This window comes from Triticum aestivum, chromosome 3D (genome assembly GCF_018294505.1).
Source record: "Triticum aestivum cultivar Chinese Spring chromosome 3D, IWGSC CS RefSeq v2.1, whole genome shotgun sequence".
In the NCBI taxonomy this organism is placed as follows: Eukaryota; Viridiplantae; Streptophyta; class Magnoliopsida; order Poales; family Poaceae; genus Triticum; species Triticum aestivum.
Window position 1 is genome coordinate 555,955,642 of NC_057802.1, and position 21,396 is coordinate 555,977,037.

At 47.4% G+C, this 21,396-nt stretch overlaps 1 protein-coding gene across 1 annotated transcript; it reads right to left on the reverse strand.

Moving 5' to 3' along the window:
• Positions 1–18,982: 18,982 nt before the first annotated feature.
• LOC123075401 (putative F-box protein At3g52320) lies at positions 18,983–20,619 on the reverse strand. The gene is made up of 2 exons (XM_044498012.1): positions 20,479–20,619; positions 18,983–20,398 (listed from the first exon to the last, which is right to left on the reverse strand). Exon 2 carries the CDS (start codon positions 20,385–20,387, stop codon positions 19,221–19,223), a length of 1,167 nt encoding a protein of 388 aa, XP_044353947.1. The 5' UTR covers positions 20,388–20,398; positions 20,479–20,619; the 3' UTR covers positions 18,983–19,220.
• Between the last annotated feature and the right edge of the window lie 777 nt (positions 20,620–21,396).

Genomic DNA, 21,396 nt, shown 5'->3' on the forward strand with positions numbered 1-21,396 from the left:
GACAAGGATAGGGAGAATTTGGATCGCATGTTAGAGGATCACAAAAAGTCGTTGTATCCAGGATGCGATAATAGTCTGAAAAAGCTGGGCTGCACACTGGATTTGCTAAAATGGAAGGCACAGGAAGGTGTAGGTGACTCATCATTTGAAAATTTGCTGAAAATGTTGAAGAATATGTTTCCGAAGAATAACGAGTTGCCCGCCAGTACGTACGAAGCAAAGAAGGTTGTCTGCCCTCTAGGTTTAGAGGTTCTGAAGATACATGCATGCATTAACGACTGCATCCTCTACCGCGGTGAATACGAGAATTTGAATGAATGCCCTGTATGCACTGCATTGTGTTATAAGATCAGAGGCGATGACCCTGGTGACGATGTTGAGGGAGAGAAACCCAGGAAGAGGGTTCCCGCCAAGGTGATGTGGTATGCTCCTATAATACCACGGTTGAAACGTCTGTTCAGGAACAAAAAGCATGCCAAGTCGTTGCGATGGCACAAAGAGGACCGTAAGTCCGACGGGGAGTTGAGACACACCGCTGATGGAACGCAATGGAGAAAGATCGACAGAGTGTTCAAAGATTTTGCAGCTGACGCAAGGAACATAAGATTTGGTCTAAGTACTGATGGCATGAATCCTTTTGGCGAGCAGAGCTCCAGCCATAGCACCTGGCCCGTGACTCTATGCATCTACAACCTTCCTCCTTGGTTGTGCATGAAGCGGAAGTTCATTATGATGCCAGTGCTCATCCAAGGTCCAAAGCAACCCGGGAACGACATCGATGTGTACCTAAGGCCATTAGTTGATGAACTTTTACAGTTGTGGGCCAGACCTGGTGTACGTGTCTGGGATGAGCACAAAGGAGAGGAATTTGACCTACGAGCGTTGCTTTTTGTAACCATCAACGATTGGCCTGCTCTCAGTAACCTTTCAGGACAGACAAATAAGGGATACAATGCATGCACGCACTGCTTACATGAGACTGAAAGTGTACGTTTGGTTAATTGTAAGAAGAACGTGTACCTAGGTCATCGTCGATTTCTTCCCCGAAATCATAACGTAAGAAAGAAAGGCAAGCATTTCAACGGCAAGGCAGATCACCGGCCGAAGCCTGCGGAACGTACTGGTGCTGAGATATTTGATATGGTCAAGGATTTGAAAGTCATCTTTGGAAAGGGTCCTGGCAGACAATCAGTTCCGCGGGGAGTTGACAGGCACGCACCCATGTGGAAGAAGAAATCTATATTTTGGGAGCTAGAATATTGGAAAGTCCTAGATGTCCGCTCTGCAATCGACGTGATGCATGTTACGAAGAATATTTGCGTGAACCTGCTGAGCTTCTTGGGCGTGTATGGGAAGACAAATGATACAAAGGAAGCACGGCAGGACCAGCAACTTTTGAAAGACCCAGATGACCGGCATCCGGAATGGTTTCAAGGTCGTGCCAGCTACGCTCTTACCAAAGAAGAGAAGGTCATTTTTTTTGAATGCCTGAGCAGTATGAAGGTCCCGTCTGGCTTCTCGTCGAATATAAAGGGAATAATAAACATGGCGGAGAAAAAGTTCCAAAACCTGAAGTCTCACGACTGCCACATGATTATGATGCAATTGCTTCCGATTGCTTTGAGGGGGCTCCTACCGGAAAATGTTCGAGTAGCCATTGTGAAGCTATGTGCATTCCTCAATGCAATCTCTCAGAAGGTAATCAATCCAGAAGATCTACCACGGTTACAGAACGATGTGGTCCAATGCCTTGTCAGTTTTGAGTTGGTGTTCCCACCATCCTTCTTCGATATTATGACGCACCTCCTGCTCCACCTAGTCGAAGAGATTTCCATTCTCGGTCCTGTATTTCTACACAATATGTTCCCCTTTGAGAGGTTCATGGGAGTATTAAAGAAATATGTTCGTAACCGTGCTAGGCCAGAAGGAAGCATCGTCAAGGGCTATGGAAATGAGGAGGTAATTGAGTTCTGTATTGACTATGTTCCTGACCTTAAGCCGATTGGTATTCCTCAATCGCGGCACAAGGGGAGACTAAGTGGAAAAGGCACGATCGGAAGGAAATCAACGATATGTATGGACGGTCATTCTATGACTGAAGCACACCACACAGTTCTGCAAAATTCCAGCTTGGTGGCTCCGTTCTTCGAGCAACACAAGAATATTTTACGCTCGGACAACCCGGGGAAGCCTGAATCCTAGATTAGAAAGGCCCACATGGAGACTTTTGGCAGTTGGTTGCGAAAACATTTAATGAATGACAATGATGTTGGAGATCAGCTGTACATGTTGGCCAAGAAACCATCTTCGACTATAACGATTTTCCAAGGGTACGAGATAAATGGGAATACATTTTACACCATCGCCCAAGATAAAAAGAGCACCAACCAAAACAGTGGTGTCCGGTTTGATGCAGCAACCGAGAATGGGCAAAAGGTCACATATTATGGTTACATAGAGGAGATATGGGAACTTGACTATGGACCCTCCTTTAAGGTCCCTTTGTTCCGGTGCAAATGGTTCAAGCTAACAGGAGGTGGGGTAAAGGTGGACGAGCAATACGGAATGACAATGGTGGATTTCAACAATCTTGGTTACCTTGACGAACCATTCGTCCTTGCCAAAGATGTCGCTCAGGTTTTTTATTTGAAGGACATGAGTAGCAAACCGAGGAAACGGAAAGATAAGAAAACGATCAGTACATCATGCGATGATCCAAAGCGCCACATTGTTCTTTCAGGGAAAAGAAACATCGTGGGAGTGGAGGACAAGACAGACATGTCAGAAGATTATAATATGTTTGGTGAAATTCCGCCCTTCAAAGTGAACACTGACCCAAGCATTAAGTTAAATGATGAGGATGCTCCATGGATACGGCACAATCGTAAGCAAGCAGGGACACAACGGAAGAATTGATGTGTAATAATTTATTGTACCAAACTTTGTTGAATGGATCATGTGAATTAAAACGTACGATGGCGAATCCGGATGATTTGTATTTGGTCGATGAACTGAATGATGTATCAAACCTTTTGTCAAACCTTCAAGGGATCGATGAACTGAATTTTTTGATATATTATTTGTATTTTTAAGATTTTAAAATGAATTAGTTTTATTTTTCTGATTTTTTTGATATATTATTTGTATTTTTAAGATTTTAAAATGAATTAGTTTTATTTTTCTGATTTTTTTGATATGTTATTTGTATTTTTAAGATTTTAAAATGAATTAGTTTTATTTTTCTGATTTTTTTGATATATAATTGTATTTTTAAGATTTTAAAATGAATTAGTTTTATTTTTCTGATTTTTTGATATATTATTTGTATTTTCAAGATTTTAAAATGAATTAGTTTTATTTTTCTGATTTTTTTGATATATTATTTGTGTTTTTAAGATTTTAAAATGAATTAGTTTTATTTTTCTGATTTTTTCATATATTATTTGTATTTTTAAGATTTTAAAATGAATTAGTTTATTTTTCTGATTTTTTGATATATAATTGTATTTTTAAGATTTTAAAATGAATTAGTTTTATTTTATATGAAAAAGGACCTTTAGTCGCGGTTCGTGACACGAACCGCGACTAAAGGCTCTTTCTGCGCGGGAACGAAAGCGGCGCGAAAAACGTTTAGTCCCAGTTGGGGAGGCGGACCGCGACTAAAGGTACCCTTTAGTCGCGGTTGGTGTCCCCAACCGGGACTAAAGGGTACCTTTAGTCGCGGTCCGCCTCCCCAACCGGGACTAAAGCTCTGTCTATATATACAGCACTTAGCATTTTCCGCCACCTCCCATTCTCCTCTCGACGCCGAAGCCCTGCCCCGACGCCGATCGACGCCGACGCCGCCAGGCTGCTGCCCCGATGCCGATCGACGCCGACGCCCTGCCCCGACGCCGACGCCCTGCCCCCAGTGAGCTCCGCCGCCCCCCACTTCCCCTGCCCTGCGCGCCGCCGCCCCGCGCCCAGTGAGCGCCGCCGCCGCCCCTGCCCTGCCCTAGCGCGCCGCCGCCACCGCCCCTGCCCTGCCCTGCCCCTGCCCGCCGCCCGCCGCCCCTGGCCCTGCCCCTTCCCGCCGCCCGCTGCCCCTGCCCGCCGCCCCTGGCCCTGCCCCTGCCCGCCGCCCGCTGCCCCTGCCTGCCGTCCTCCGCCTCCCGCCGCCGCCTGCCGTCCAGGAATGGAAGAAGAAAGAAACCAAATGAAAACCAAAAAGAAAAAGGAAGAAGAAGAAAGAAACCAAAAAGAAAAAGGAAGAAGAAGAAAGAAAAAGGAAGAAGAAGAAAGAAACCAAATGAAAATGTTAAATGTTAAATGTTAAATGTGTTTCAAAAAAAGGAAGAAGAAAGAAACCAAATGAAAACCAAAAAGAAAAACAAAGAAAACAAAACAAACAGAAGAAAAGGAAAAACAAAATAAGAAAAGGAAAAGAAAAGGAAGAAGAAAAGGAAAAGAAAGGAAGAAGAAAAGGAAGAAGAAAAGGAAAAAGAAAAGGAAGAAGAAAAGGAAGAAGAAAAGGAAAAAGAAAAGGAAGAAGAAAAGGAAAAAGAAAAGGAAGAAGAAAAGGAAGAAGAAAAGGAAAAAGAAAAGGAAGAAGAAAAGGAAGAAGAAAAGGAAAAAAAGAAAGAAGAAAAGGAAGAAGAAAAGGAAAAAGAAAAGGAAGAAGAAAAGGAAGAAGAAAAGGAAGAAGAAAAGGAAAAAGAAAAGGAAGAAGAAAAGGAAGAAGAAAAGGAAAAAGAAAAGGAAGAAGAAAAGGAAGAAGAAAGGAAAACAAAATAAGAAAAGGAAGAAGAAAAGGAAGAAGAAAAGGAAAAAGAAAAGGAAAAAGAAAAGGAAAAACAAAATACTTGGCAGTGCTCAATAATCTTATTTTTTAATTCCTCCTCCTCTATGTCCCCTTAATCTTATTTTTTAATTCCTTTATACTTAAAGAATTTTTACTACATGCAGGAGTGACATATGGCGGACGATAGAGCCGAGCCACTTAGGGATCCGAAGGCTGAACGTTATTTAATGGGCATCATCAACAACGAGATTCCTTATGTGCCGGGCTCAGAATATGAGCAAGAAGAGGATGTAGTCTGTTCTTTTCTGAACCTTGACGGTGGAACAGACATTGTCGATGATCAAGAAGGTGAAGGAACGGACATTGTCGACGGAGGTCAACCGTCAACAAACGACGATCTCGAATTGCAAGTAGCAACCACCTCCGGCGAGGTATATATATACATTGAGCCTCTCGTGATACAAACTTACTAAAATGTGAATACATATGTATTAACGCGCGCGACTCTCTTTCTTTTTTTAGCCTCGGCCGGATCGAGTACGACAAAGCGTAGCAAATCCAAGGCGATGAAAACAGGAGAAACATATGCCATTGAGTTTGTCAGTGAAACCGGCAAGCCCCTACAGCACACCTCAAAGTTTATCAACCAATGCGGAGTCGTTGTTAGAGACAACGTCCAGATCACCGTCCAGGAATGGAAGGAGCCAAAGAAGGCACGTCTTGGTTTCAGTTTTGTCGACAAGAGAACGAAAAAGGATTGCTGGAGAAAGCTTATGGAACATTTCATTCTACCTCCGGAATACAACAAAGTCGATGAATTCGGTAACGAGGTTCCGGGTGGACGTGAGAGGAGGAGGCTAGTTAAAGAGTTCGCTCTTCAGAAGATGGGCGAAGCATTCCGGAACTTCAAGAAAAATTTAACCCGTGACTATGTCAACAAGGGCAAGACTCCGGATTTCAATGGACAACATGAGAAACTGAAAGATGATTGGCCAGAATTTGTGAGGCAAAAGCAATCGGAGCATTTCAAGGAAATATCAAAAAAAATAAGGATAATGCGAGTAAGAAAAAGTTCCATCATATTATGGGGCCAGGAGGATACCGCCTTTCGGAGCCTAGGTGGCAGAAGATGGAGGAGGACCTGAGGGTGCGAGGAATCCCTCTAGGTACAGAGGGATGGGACCCAAGGGCCAAAAGCTGGTGGTACGGGCATGGGGGATCGCTAGACCCGGAGACAGGGGTGTGTGTTCACCGGAAGAAAAAGTTTGCTCCCACCCAAGCCCTTATTGACGCAATGACCCAAGCTCAAGAGGGCTTGATCAAGTTCAACAGAGAGAAAGACGCACTGACAACAGCCCTCGGGAATGATGAACACGGAGGACGTGTACGAGGCAAAGGCAAAGTTCCGTGGAAAGTAGGGTTTTCCCAGGACAATGACCCGTACTGTTACAGAAGCCGTAAGAGAAAGACGGACCGGGATGCAGATCTTATGGCGAAGTTTGCATCGGAACTCCATGAGTTGAAGCAGACCGTGCATGAACTAGTAAAAGAAAAATCGGCTGCAGGGCCGCATGAAGATCATGAAGCGGATCGCGGAAACCAGCAGCGGAGAAGCAGCGTGGCTTCCACGGATGCCCCGCCTGGTGCTAGTGCACCGATGATCGAGATTCGTGCACCGGAGCCTCACTACCCCGTGGATGATGTAAAGGAGATGAAAGAATGTGATCTGCATTATCCCGTGGGGAACGTTTCCACGAAGGTAGCTAGCGGCAGTGCTTTACCCTGTACACCTGGAGCACTCCACCACAACAACCCCATTGCATATGGCTATGCTCGTGTCACGGTGGAAGACATAGTCCAAGGGTTTGAGGACCTGGAGATTGACAAAGCTACACCCGAAGGGGAGAGAAGACTTGGAGATGTCAAGCGCCAGATCATTCTATGGAAAAAGAAGTACATAGTGTTTCCAGGCGAGGCGCCAAGGCTAACAAGTCCACCCCCCTCCGATGGTGGTGGTGGTGGTGGTGGTGGCGGTGGTGGTGGTCGTGGTGGTTCACCTACACCTCCTTCACGCCATTCGACGCCGTCCCCCGATCCACAACCTCCGGCGGGTACGACGCCCCCCAATCCTCCTCCGGCGGGTACGACGCCCCCCAATCCACCTCCGGCGAAGAAGCAGAAGCAGGCGGACAGCAAGGAAACCCGCTCCTAGACTATTAACCCGGACCCTTATGTACCTAAGACCACAAGCGTACCGGAGCCATCACTTAAGCCTCTCCTCCCAAGGCCTTGGGAACTTAGTGAAGCTAAAACCAAATTGGCCGCGTCTGCTCATTATGAGAAATGGAAGGCGGATATGAAGGCGATAAAAGAGCCTGAGCCCAAGCAAGTATTCACTGAGAAGCAAAAGAAGTGGGCTAAGGATTTTTTGACGACACCGTCCCAAGCCGAGCTGAATATGCCTGACGACTATGGACATGAACTTCGTAGGCAAGCAAAAATATTGAAGGAGGAGAAAGAAGAAAGTAAAAAAAGCGGGAAACAAGTTGACCAGCTCGGGATGCAGAATAAACAATCGATCCCCCCGCTCATAGTGAAAGCCGGTCCGGAAGAGGACCCCGAGATCATAGCAGCTGCGGCAGCACTTGGATTGACTGTAGCGAGTGCCATGAAACAAGCGTCCGAGATGGGTTTGACTCTTCGTGCCTTCTTAGGCCTTGAGGATGCGCCAGTATGTGAGATAGCATTACAATATGTGCGGAATGGGCCTCTCGTCGAGCCTGCGCGGGAAAAGAGTCTACCACCACAAATGCGAAATCTGCTACGTTGGTACAAGCAATTTCATAACATGGGCCGACAAAGAATATGTTTATGCGGATGTTACAGAGGAGCATCACACCAAACGGTACTCTGTACAAGTTCATATGAGTGAATTGTTCCAGCTGTTCAATCTGCGTGACCTTGACAAATCTATGCTGAGTTGCTACGTTCTGTAAGTGATTTATTTCTACCTCATCTCGTTCTTCATTGCCTGCACTATATATATATATATATATATATATATATATATATATATATATATATATATTGTCCTAACTATATTGTTGCGTACGCTATTATGCAGATTGAAGATTTGGGAATGCAAAATAAGAAACCTCCATGATGTTGGGTTCATTGACCCACATATCGTTAATGGACATGTGTTACAAAATCACCCCGAAGACGTGGAGAAAGACTTGTACAAGTTTCTTAGAAAGCATCAACTCAAAAGTCATATTCTATTTCCTTACCATTTTGGGTGAGTGTTTCTCTCTTGTGCCCATTCTCTTTTGTTTACTCCATGCATGGTATGTCTAATCGATGAGTTATGCATGACTGTGCATGTAACGTGTCCGCAGGTTCCACTGGATTCTGCTAAATATTGAACTTCACACCTCCAGAGTTCTAATCATGGACTCTATGGATTCGGATCCAAAGCGTTGGGCCGACATGAGAAAAATGCTGCAAAAGTAATTATTTTCAATCATTTGAGCTCTATATCGATCGGTCTCTTTCGTTCATTTCCTAATATCAAGTAACTCATAACTCCCTTGTTCATTTAATTTTCTTTGCCCTGTAGGGTTTGGAGACGGTTCTCAGAAGAAATTGTCGGTGAATTCAAACATGAGCTAGATTTTAGAAGGTTAGTTAATGTGGATAAGCAGCCACCGGGGACCAATCTATGTGGATACTATGTTTGTGAGAACATCCGGAGACACACCTCTGAGCGGAAGGCATCGGATAGCGTGCGCAAGGCGACGGATAACTTGCGGAGGAGGCTTAGTCCAGAAGCTCGCTTCCGACCAATTCAAGATGAATTAGCAGGATTTTTCATGAGGGAAGTCATCAATCCTAAAGGAGAACACTATACCGAGGACGAAGAAATTTATATGCATACCCGAGATTGAAACTTGTTCAAAGTTGTATATGGTCATCCATCCTAATTGTGTATGGAAACTTGTTCGAAGTTGTATATGGTCACCCGAGATTGAATATATATTATATATTCCTCTTGAATTCTTCTTGTTTGAAATTTCATATGCATGTATATAGTAGCGTAGAATATGTGTACTGAAACTTCATCAAAATTAAAATAAAACACAAAATAAAATATAAAAGAAATAAAACACTACAAATTAAAAAGAAACCAGGTTTAGGGGGGCTAAAACCCTAAACCTGCGGAGGAGGCCTTTAGTCCCGGTTAGCCACGAGAACCGGGACTAAAGGTCCTCCGCCCCGACGGACCCCTGGCGCCCACGTGGACGGGCCTTTAGTCCCGGTTAGCCACGAGAACCGGGACTAAAGCCTTTAGTCGCGGTTCGTAAGAGGCGCGACTAAAGGGGGGGGGTCTTTAGTCGCGCATATTTAGTCCCGGTTGCACAGCCGGGACTAAAGGCCTTTGCGAACCGGGACTAAAGGCCCATTTTCTACCAGTGGTATTCGGACACCGTAAGTGTTCCGGAGTGTATCGGATATTTATCGGAGTACCGGAGGGGTTACCGGAACCCCCCGGGGGAATATATGGGTCATATGGGCCATGAGAGGGGAGCACACCAGCCCACAAGGGGTGGCTCGCCCCCCCCCCCCTATGGAAGGAGGTCGAGTGGGAGAAGGGAAAGAGGGGGTTCGGCCCCCCTTTCCTTCTCTCTTTCCCCTTCCCTTTTTCCCACTCCGGCAATTGTGGAAGGGGGGAGGCCGAATTGGGGAAGACCCCAAGTAGGATTCGGCCTACTTGGGGTGCCCCTGGCTGCCTCTCCTCCCCTCCCACCTATATATATGTGGGGAGGGGGGCGCCTAGAACACACAACATCAACCGTTAGCCGTGTGCGGCGCCCCCTCCACGGTTTACACCCCCGGTTATATTCTCGCGGTGCTTAGGCGAAGCCCTACCCGGATCACTTCACCATCACCGTCACCACGCCGTCGTGCTGACGGAACTCATCTACTTCCTCGACATCTTGCTGGATCAAGAGGACGAGGGACGTCATCGAGCTGAACGTGTGCAGAACTCGAAGGTGTCGTGCATTTGGTGCTTGATCGGTCGGAGCTAGAAGAAGTTCGACTACATCAATCGCATTGTCAAACGCTTCTGCTTACGGTCTACGAGGGTACGTGGACACACTCTCCCTCAGGTTGCTATGCATCTCCATGAATAGATCATTACGTGTGCGTAGAAATTTTTTTGTTTTCCATGCAACGTTTTCCAACAAGCCTCCCATGGTCGTGTGGGGCTAGGTCGCTCGAGCCAGCTGGCCGGGCCAAGCCTGGCTCGACGACCAGGCCATGTGTGCCATCTGTTTGGTGTTGGCCTCCCATGGTTGTCAATGTGGGGCTCTCTGAACTGTCTAATCTCTGGGGCACGCATGGGCCATGTCCTCGGCAATGGGGCATGGAAGTTTCGATCACCATGGAGCCCACGCTCGAGTGAGGTATCTTTTAAAGTCATTTGTTTTTGCTCGTTTTCTTCTCGGTTATCTTCCCTTCTGTTCTTTGTCGTGCTTGTGGGCTTTCCGGGCTGTTATTTCATATGTGTGTGTGCTTCTTCTCAGTATGGTGTCTGCTCTTGCCCCATGCCATACGGTTGTGCCCATCGGGATCTACTGCACAGTTAGCTTCAGCTGTTGCCGTTAGCTGGGTACGCATAGGACGGCCAAGCAGTTGTTGTAATGTTCCGAAAAGGAGGTAGATAGAATTAGAAAAGGAGCAGAAATTGTTGCCATGACAGCCTTTTTTGCTCAGATGTCAAGGTTTTTGGAAGCAGCTCAATTTCAATCGAACTGATCATATCTTTGATCTACGGTCTAAGCTTTGAAATTAAATTCCGATTTGTGCACCAAAAGTCAAAAAATATCCTTGGATCAGTTTGACAAAGGTTTGACTTTGTGATGTGTGGTGGTCAGGTGCAGAGAAAGGAGTGCAGCCAACCAGTAGCTCCGATGCGTTGAACGGTTATGTGCATCGATGAGCTCCGCTCCACTCGACCCGTCGCCTGGCATCCTGACAGCTTACCTGGAAGCATGAAACAATCAAGCCTTGAAAGTTCTTCTGGATGTTCATATTGCTATACAAAGCCGTCATGATATATGTAGTACTTAGGCTTGTTGGTTGATGCATAATGAGATTCTGTAAACATGAAAACTTGAGGTTTTATGGTGTAGGTGTATCGGCTGTTCTTATTTACTCGTTCTTGTCGCGGACAATGTAATTATAAGCGTGTTAGCCCACCATGCGTTACCTTTTCGACACTTTGTAAATTGTCAAGGACAGCGCGCCGCCCGATGATTTGCCCTGTGCCTAATGGCCGGCTACATCCCCCATTCGGCCTACATTGTGAGCTTCCTAGTTTTGTATTGGAGATGCACCACCGTATGGTCGAGAAGAGATTTGTTAAGTACGATCATGTGTTCCGGCTAAGTACGTTTAGTTGGGTGGCTAGGCATTGTGTCCGGAGTGACAGCCACGCCCTTCCTATGGCGGTGGGGCACGGCGTTCATAGATCCCACCTTGTTAACCCGCTCAGAGGCCAGATGCTGATGGGCCCTGTGCGGAGCCGGTGTATTGTCCATGTAGGTACCGGCAAGGGGCCGCTAGAAAGGACAGAAGGCCCATCGCCTACGCTAGGATTAGGCTCGATTTTACTGTCCTAAAATATGTCCTAGGGTACTTCCGAAAAAGCCAAACGATTCATTTCATCAGGTCGCACGTGCTTTGTTTGATCGAGGCAGATCCAACGGCCCATTTTCTTTTACGGCTACAGCTGGATGGGGTTACGTGGCCCACTCCCCACCACACATACATTATTTGTTTTGATTTCTTTTTCCTCTATCACATCCACTCTCCTCCACTGCCCCTTGCCTTCCTTTCTCCCGCAGAGAAAGTGTCGCGAGCTACTGGTCCTGCATGGGGCGGCGAGGTATGCTACAAGGGCTGCTGGGGCGTTGCAGAATAGCCACCTCACGGCGGAGCCTCCGCTTTTCGTCCACTGTTTCCGCTCACACACGTTGCCAGCTCAATAAACACGACGATGCAGTCGTCGCCAAGGATGTGCCCACACCACCTTCGCTTATGGGAGTGTTGTAACCCCGGAAGTGAGATGCTACAACCGGTCGCGAGAGATGGTACATCTGGTGGTGAGGGATGGTACAACCGACAAACTTTTTGCTGGAACCAACTACTGGACTTTGTTGCTGAAACTTGTTTGCTGGAGCCGGCATTATTTTTTGCTGGAACCGGCTAATTGTTCATTTCAACAGACTACTAGAGTTTTGTTTGCTGATTTGTTTTGCTGGAAGCGGTGTTAATTTTGCTGGAACCGGCTAAGTTTTTTGCTTCGGCTGACTTTTTTTTTGGATTCTTAGTTGCTTAGATCTTTTTGTTGGAAAGCGGTGGTGCAAGTCGAGGACGAAGGAGAGCCGGAGGCAGCGAGGCTGTGCTTAGATGGGCGCCCGAGTTGCTGGAATCGGCTTGGCCACAGGCTGCAACCGGCTAGTACGACCACGGAGACGGTGAGGGGCCCCGAACTCCTATTAAGTGTGATGATGGTGGACGTGGAGGACGCCAGGGGCGGTGACCACGCGGTGCGTGGGGCAAGCGTAAGTTATGCGGGTGTGAATCATGAGTCGTTTTGGGGGCAAGAAGAACGAGTCAACGGTTGTGGGCTGCCAAATGGGACGCTTGCGCGGCAGTGACATACGGATATTTGGGTCGGTCGACCAGCGCCGGGCACTGCCCAAAGAAAAGAGTGTTGCAAATTCATTTTTTTTCGATAAAGGGTGAACTTTATTGATTCAAAGTGAAGCATCAAGTGGATACAAACACATTGAGTACACACCCGGCCTCTGCATAATTAGGATGCACACAGCCAACAGCAACACATACAAACAAGCTGGTAAATAGCAAAGTCATATAAGACCAAAGCAATGCCTAAGCGAGAAAAAAGAAAATACCCCAATGCAACTAAATCCTCGATCGACAAACTACAACTATGACCATATCCACACCAACCATATCATGACATCACAAGGACAACAAGGTTCTTCAACGGCAATGCCTTCAGGAAGGGAGCGACGTTCAAGCGCCGTCATCACCGGATCCAACCACTGAAGGTCAGATTTTAGATTTTCACTCTAAAGAACCATATGAGCATATCCGAGCAATGCCTTCAACAAGGTAACGATGCAAAAAACATCGCCATTGCCAGGTATAACAAACTTGGCAAACCTAGATTTTCACCCCGGAGCTCGTCGAAGTCAATCATGTGTTGTCGCCGCCACATTTCCACGATCCCGGCAACTACATGCGAGGGGCTAGAACCGACCGTCGCCGTTGCACAACCATACCTCTGCGTCAAGCCGTCGTCTGTAGATTGTTTCTCGCAGCCGAAGAAAACCACTGAATCTGGAGAGAGAAACCCTCACAAAGATCTTTCGATGGCCACCACAATCCGCAGTAGGGTGCCGGAGATGGCGAAGTCAGATCCAACAAATCAACCAGTCCGAGCAACCATTGGCGCAGACACGGCCACCGCAACACAACCATGGAGACCGCCGGCGGCGCCAAAAGCCCTAGCCACAAGTGCCGCTCCAGTCCGTGCCCACATAAAGCTGGTGTTGGCCGCGGCGCGAGCCACACATGGGCAGCGAGATCCAGTCGCGGAGGGGAAGACGAGGAGGAGGATGGGCTAGACCGGGGCCGTTCTTGATTTGGCCGGCTCTCCACGCCGCGAACTGCAGCAGTTTGGACGCCAGGAGGTCAACCATGCCGATCCCGTGCACCACAATCACGGCCTACACGGGCCATGGAATGGCGACCGCGCAGCCACGGCTAGGCATGCCGCCAACGCCATCTGCAGAGCCCAGCGCCGCCCTGCTCAAGATCCGGGGAACGACATGCCAATCGAGCCCGTGAGGATCCAGATCGAGCCCACGCAGACGCCGACGACCACGCGCCCCATCAGGCACCACGCACGCCGAAGGCCACCTCCACCGGCCCAAGCAAGGACGCCGCCCTGCACCACATGCAGCCGCAGCCGCCGTGTCGCAACAGCCCTACGCGAAGCGCCCCGCCGCCACCGTCCCGGGAGCCTGCGCAGGCTTCGCCAGCTGACCACTCTGGTGGCGGCGACGCGAGGGGAGGGGAGGAAGGAGCCTGGGACGCCGGCGACGAGAGGTTTCCCCCGTGTCGCCAAGGGCGACGCGGGGGACGGGAATCTCGGATCGCGTCCAACTAATCTGCTTTCAGACGTTGCACATTCATGCTCTTGTGCACTTATAAAGCTATAAAAGAGTGAGTTAACTTGTACTTGTTCTTAAAAAATATGGCTACCTACCCTCATAAAAAAAAAGATTGCTGCCTACCTATCTGCCACCGCCGGAAGAGAGGCAGCCGGCAGCTAGGGTTATTTTCCTCCCGCTGGCGACGATTTAATCCCCACCCTGCCCCTCCCCCATCCCCACCCCCTCGTACTCATCAAGCTTCTGCTCTTCCCCTCCCTCCCTCCGCAGGCCGTTGCATCCTGGAAGTCCTGCCCTTCCTTTGTCTACGTCGTCTGCGAATCGCAGTAGATTGATTTCTGACAAACACTGAATATGGAATTCCGGCTTAATGGTGCAACAATGGAGCTGACACATAAAGAGGTGCCTGACACAAAGGTTCTTCAACACATTTCACAGATTCTCAATGATCATGGTTTTTTCCCCACCGGAGGAGTCATCCGCATTGGAAACCTTCCCCTTACGAATGGTGGCCAGTGCCCAATGGTGAGAAGATTGTCGAAACTAAGGCAACTGCAGAAACGCCTAATGCAGATAAAAAGCCTTTCAGAAATAGACTATGCAGACGTTGGGAGTGTGAATGCACATGGAATAGTTACTTTCCATATTGGAGATCAGTGTTAGCATTGCGGTCTCCCATTAAAGTGTATCCAGCCCATGCACAAACTGATGAATTGCCTCCGCCTAAATTTGATCGAATACAGGACTCGGTGAGTAAGTTTGGCAAACTATCTACTACTTCGGTCCCAAAAGGTAATGCCTGTTTGCTGGCAAGAGAAATTCCACAAGTCACAAATATGCATCGATCCAGAAGGCTATTTGGTACTGTTGCATTGACGATGTTGAAAGTATTAAAGAATGCATGAGAAGAAATGTGGCCGTACATTTAGCCTCAACTTTTATTGAGTGCAAGTTTTCGTCCATCTATACATGACGTGACAAACATTTCCTTGTTATAACTAGCCTATACCCGTGCGGTGGCATGCCGCGCATTTCTTATAATTATGGTATAGATTAATAGCATGTGAATATTATTATGTGTTTCTTTCATTAATTTATTAGTTTTTGTAAGTTTGTTATTCCGAGTTTTAATTCAGTAGGATGATCGAATGATTCTAATAGCGTGTTGTTTGTGGGATTTCATTTATTTTATAAACTAGGACAAATAAATTACCTGAAAAAATGGCAACATTATCTAGAAGTATATAAGATAGCATAGGTGTTGTACAGACAAACTGAAATTAGTGGAAATTCATACACTCGGTATGGTTGACCCATAGCAGTAATTTTGCATTTCTTAAATCAATCTTCATCATCTGATGAGGTCATTATGCTGTCAATTGTGTTTTCATGTTTGCAGGAGTGCTGGTTGCTTGGTCCACAGTTTCTTCCATTTATATTTCTACAGAATATGCTTTTCATCGAGCGTAGTCTTGTTCTAGTTCTCATTCTGGCTGTTCTATCTTCTATGTATAAGGAGTGAATAGCATAAAACTACCACTTTTCGTCCTATTGTTCCAAAAAACTGCCGGAAATTTGTTTGTGACTAATACCTACCACTGTTGGCGTCGGCTGTCTCAAAAAACCCAAATCACCATGTGATTCAAAATTGATCTGGATTATGACAAGTCGGGCCCGCTCCTAAACAAACCGTTTGTTTGACTGTTTAGTTTGACCGTTAACTTACATGTAGGGCCCACATGTCAGCGACATGTCCTAAGAAAATAAAAAAAGTTGACCGCCCGCTTCTTTCCACGGGCTCCCTCGATGGGTTCTCCCGAGCAGAGCTCGAGGGCGCTTCCCCGTCGGCCTCGCGTCGTGCGCCGACCTCGTCGGTTTTCTCCGGTGATGCCGCCCCGCCGCCGCCCCGGAGCACCTCACCCACCTCGCTGCCGTCCTGTTGCACGGAGGAGCCGCTGCCATGGATGCGGATCTGGAGCTCCGCCGCCGCCCCGAAGCACCTCCCAGTCCTCGCCGCCGTCCTGTTGCACCAGGACCTCACGGGCGCGGAGGCAGCCGGCGAGCAGCCGACTACCCATGCCTGCTCCCTCCTCCCCATAGTTCGCCTCCTATGGCGCGTGCGCCGCCCGGCCCCATCTCCGGCGGAGCTCGGCCAACTCCCTCCCCTCCTGCTGGCCTCCTTGCCCTCGAGCTCTGCCGCGTGCAACAGGGCAGCAACGACATCCTCGAGCTCCGGCGCGTGCAGCAGAGCAGCAGGGATGGCGCCGCTGAAGGCCGGCCAACGCCCGCATCATCTCCGGCCCAAGCTCCTGGGCGCGGCAGCCCGAGTTCCTGGGCATGGCGGCCCGAACGCGGAGAGAGGCGGCCGCTTCTCCAGCGGCTCGCGTCTGCGCTCGCCTGAGCACGCGCGGTCGGGCAAGGGGAGCGGCTGGAGGGAGCCCTTCGCCGGTCCTGCAACTTGGCCGGGCACGAGGAGCGGCCGGAGGGAGTCCGGCGAGGTTGCTGCGTGAGGGCGTGAGCTGCAGGACGACCAGGGACCCGATTGCTTTCTTCAAAAAATACAGGGACCCGATTGCTTTTTTATTTTTTGGCAGGGACTTGATTGGTTTTATGCCACATAACGGTCAACAAACGGTCAAACGATTAGAGCTCTTACGTGCGGGCCCGACATGTCAGAATCATAATCAATTGTAAAACATACGGTCATTTGGGTTTTTTGAAACAACCGACTCCAATTCTGGTAGTTATCAGTCACAAACAAAAATGTGGTAGTTTTTTGAAACAATAGGACGAAAAGTGGTAGTTTTATGCTATTTACTCATGTATAAGAGATGTTCTTCACTTCTGTTGGTGATGGAATATCAGGGTGAAAACAAAGACCTGGAGGTCGAGACATCCAGTGCTAATTAGGAGTTGCTCGTTTTTTCCATGTATTGAAAGCGCTCGTCCAGAATATGGTTGGGAATAAGATTGGTATCTGGAACATACTTATTTCTCAACCTAACCATGTCATGGTCAGAGAAGCTAAAACAAGTTTAAAACCACTTGCAACTTGAAGTTGAAAGGCTCCTCTTATTACTCAAAATGGCAGGAGGAAGGGGTTCAATTTGGCTTAGTGAGCTCGTGAACAGCATTAGCCAAATGGGTGACATTCTGATGGCAAAAGCTTAAAAATCCGTCTAATGAAGCAAAAATAACTTGACCAGGCATTAACTTACAGAACTTATATATGGTCAGGTTTGGAGTTGACGGCGGTCAAGCTAACAAATCTCAGACCATGAGAACACCTGAGAGGGTCAAGTTTGCTAACCTATTGGACATTTTAGTGGTCCTTCCCTGCAGAAGATAGAAGAGGAACACATAAAGTCGAGTAAGTCGAGTACCATGGAGAGGACACATTTTGATTAGCTTAAATATTTCTAGAAACCTGATAACAATAAACAACCGAAAGGAAAAAAAGAGAAATGATTTCACAAGAAGCGAGATAAAGATAGCGATCCATAGTGATACTGTCAATATAGAAGAACCTCTACACCTGCATATTTCCACAAAACACGTGATACTATATTGAGTAGTCTGCCACATTAGTTAGAGCATCTCTGGCAGATCCTGTAAAAGGGACCATCCGGCAAAATAACCACCGATTTACGGGACGAGGGCGCTTTTTTTTGTCCCAAATAGATCCCGTAAAATTGTCCATTCTGTAATTTTTTTGCGGGAACCTGCATATTTCTGGCCGTTTCCTCTATCTACGAGATCTGGGGACCGGCGTTCGCTTTCACGAACTTTTTTGCGGAGGACGTATATGAGTCGAGATGAGGCGAGAGAGGAGACCGGCATTCGCTTTCACAAACTTTTAATCTGGCTCGGCACGTATATGAGTCGGAACGTAGAAGTAGACGTACACTTCTATTTCAATTCGTCTCGGCACGGTATTTCTTTTCGTACACCTCATCTCTGGATTTCTACCGCCGAGTCAAATATTTTCCTTCTCCTACAGTAAATCTCTCTGTGCATGTGTCTAAATAGATTATTACTACAAATTAATGTCAACACATAAGCATAGAACCAAACAAGAATGTTCTCCATGCCAGATTATGTTTCTAGTCTCTTGTACAAGACTTGCAAATTGGGTCACAGCAAAAAACCACCACAAAACTTAATCAAATCGACACGTAGATAATAGGCGGTGCTCGAGCGACGTCCTGGCAACTTCGTCTCATCCTGGTGAACTGCTCATGCAAATCGACACTCTTTAATTATGAAGAACGTGTGCAGTCCAGATTTCCTCCATTATCCAATCTGAACTGCCGCCTGATAGATTTGACAAACAATCAGAAGCACGATGTGGAGCAAACAAATAAGAAGTTTCTCTGTTGCAAGCCGTGTAGATCATGATTTTCCAGAGATGTTAGGATGCAAGTTATATATCATCCAGAGTTCTGAGCAGGAGGGACCCATGACTGAACTAATTGAACAGACGATTCATCTATTAGAAATTGAGGTGAGAAACACTTGAGGTTCAGAGTTAATTGAAACGGCAGTTCATATATCAGAAAGCCTTAGCAACGATCGTGTTAAACTAGGACTATCACCTTACTAGTATATCGCAGTTTCAGCAGGCAAGGGAAAATACAACACAAAAATGGAATGACAAACAGACATGAATCTCCGTATATAGCACGTAGTCCTCGGACGCTACAGAAATGCAACAGCAGTCTTGGGCTCTTCCATTCCAGGTCCACCCAAACAGCAAGATCTTCAGTTAGTTAGGCCACAGCTAGAGATTACAAACAAGAAAATAACCTTTATGTATTGTCGGAAACAGAAGTTGCTATAACGACAAATTATTCACAGACAAAGAAATAAAGTGTAGATATTAAATATTCATAATAGTTCACACGAAAGAATCTGAGTATCCATGGTGAAGTACTAAGGTGTTACATCTGCACAGGCTACTAATATATTTATAACTACACAAACACAAGCAGGTACTATGTTGACTGTATAGCTAGCCGTATAAAGTCGGATAAATGCGCTCATTCAAGCACCTAGAGCCTATCAAAAAACTTTGTAAAGGTATATCCTTCATTGCCTCCCGTATTCAAGACGTAACTCTTGTATCATCAGAAAGATGTACAATTGTGAGGCTCCAATATGCAAGACTTTTAGTGTTCATCTGCCAATGACTCTGAGAACAAGGGAACGTATGAAAGATAAGGGAAGCTGGATTCCCGTCCAAGATCACATATCAAACGCAGCTCCTTAGAATCCATTTCGTAGGAAAATAGTTCCACCAGTGAACGCCAATACAATGTATATTTGACAATTATGAACATGACATTATGTTCTGGGTGAGCTGAGATAACACAACAATGATCATCATGGCTTGAATACCTTGTTCCAAACAGTAGCATGTAGCTGACATTGAGCTTCAAGGTCCATTTTGCAGTACTAAAATCTTCTAAAACCCAGATTGATATTTCAGAATCATCACAATTTGTGTAATAAAGATGGCTGCGTGATACATAAACATCATAAGCACAACCGGGACAGTGTGGTTTAGGAGCACGAACAAAACTGCAATTTCCATCCACGTCGATGGTCGCAACCAAATCATTATTGGAAGTTAAATACAGGATCCCGGTCAAAAATGCGCTACCTATAAAGTGGACTGTTTCAATTGGAAGGTCCCATGCGCGCTGGCGTTTCCAAACTCCAGCTTTGGAAGAGTAGATTCCCACCACTTTGATGCATCTTTGACTATGATCACCACTCTTATCCCCATCCCAGACATAGGTAGGTACGAACTCAAAAACATGGAAGTGTGATGAGACCACTGGATCGAACCCCAGGCGAGCTTTGTACAACTGGCTGGACCAATTTGTGGCAGGCACGACCACCCACTTCTCAGTGGCCGGATTGCACACCACGTAATCCAGTATCTTGCGATCAGTGTCCTGCCAGCACTTACAGAGGAGGAGGCCATTGCAGCAGTCCAATATGCGGAGTTTCTCGCATCGGGGCAGGAACGAGAGGGAGGAGTTGATGGGAGGGTGCCAGTTCCCGGAGACGCTTTGGTAACGACGGGAAACCTTTTTTGTGTCCCATGTTTCAAAGAAGAAGCCGGCGAGGGTCGACTGAGAAAGCTTCTTGCGGTGGTCGGGGTGGGAGATGAGATCGCGCCAGCGCGTGGAGACGCACTTGCAGCAACGGGTGGACTTGTAGGGCAAGCGCGAGAGGATCTCGACAAGAAGGTCGTCAGGGAGGTCGGACACTCGGCCGCGCGCCATCCTCCTCGTGTCCCTCTTCTTCTTTCTGGAGCCCCGCGCCATCGCCGGCCAATCTGCAGATCGGCACGAAGGTTAGAGACTCATCCACGGTAATGAACTTGATGATGGGAGCGTGAGGGACGGGAGGATCTACCAATTGCTAGCGAGCTGCGAAGCGAAGGACGGCCGGCCGCCGGCGAGGGTTTGTGCTCGCAGCAGTAGCGAGTTGGAGGCAGAAGTGGAGGCGCGGCGGCGCATGTGTCTGGGCTTTATCTGAGCCGTACACGCCTTGAAACGTAGAAGTCGAGGATACACGTACGAGCTTTTGTTTTTCGAAGCGGCATAGCAGTCCCTTGAAAGTTCTCAAAAAAAAAAACAGTCCCTTTGAAGCTTGGGAATGTTTTTCTCCTAGTTGAGCGACTAGGAACCCTAGCCGCCGCCGCCGCCGCTAGGAGAGTTGATCCTTCTGGCGCTGTCATCCAACGGCTCCTGTCCGTCGGCAACCTGTTGGTCGTCGGTGGTGAGGGGGGTTGCCGGATCCCATTTGTTCGGATCATTTTAGCTTTAGGTTCTAGGGCCCAGTAGCTTAGGTTTTGGGTACTTCGACGTATTGGCCTTGATGGCGGTGACAGTGAATAAAGAAGTTCCAGATTCTTCTTCGACGATTCGTTCATTTCTATGGTCGATTATAGATTTGGGAACTAGTATGTTCACGCGGGGATGTCATGGCGACAGCGGCATCCCTCGGCTCTGGCGTCAACGGAGTAACTTGCCTCCTATTCTTTACACGGTTCCTCGTTGTTTCCTCTTGCGATCCTTGGTTCCTACAGGTAGGTTTGGCCTCCACGATCTAGAGCAGGACCGCAGGGGGTCCTCTCCGGCGGGAACCAAGTGTGAGCGGCGAAACGAGGCCCGCTGGTTTCCCCTTGGTGGCGAGTCTTCTTCCTTGTCGGTAGTCTAAGTTGCTTAGTGGTAGGGTGTGATCTCTCCTGTTTCCATGTATTTTCTTTGATCTACTTTGTAAGAGGATCTTCTCATCACCATGTATCGGGTCGGATGTGTTGATTTATCT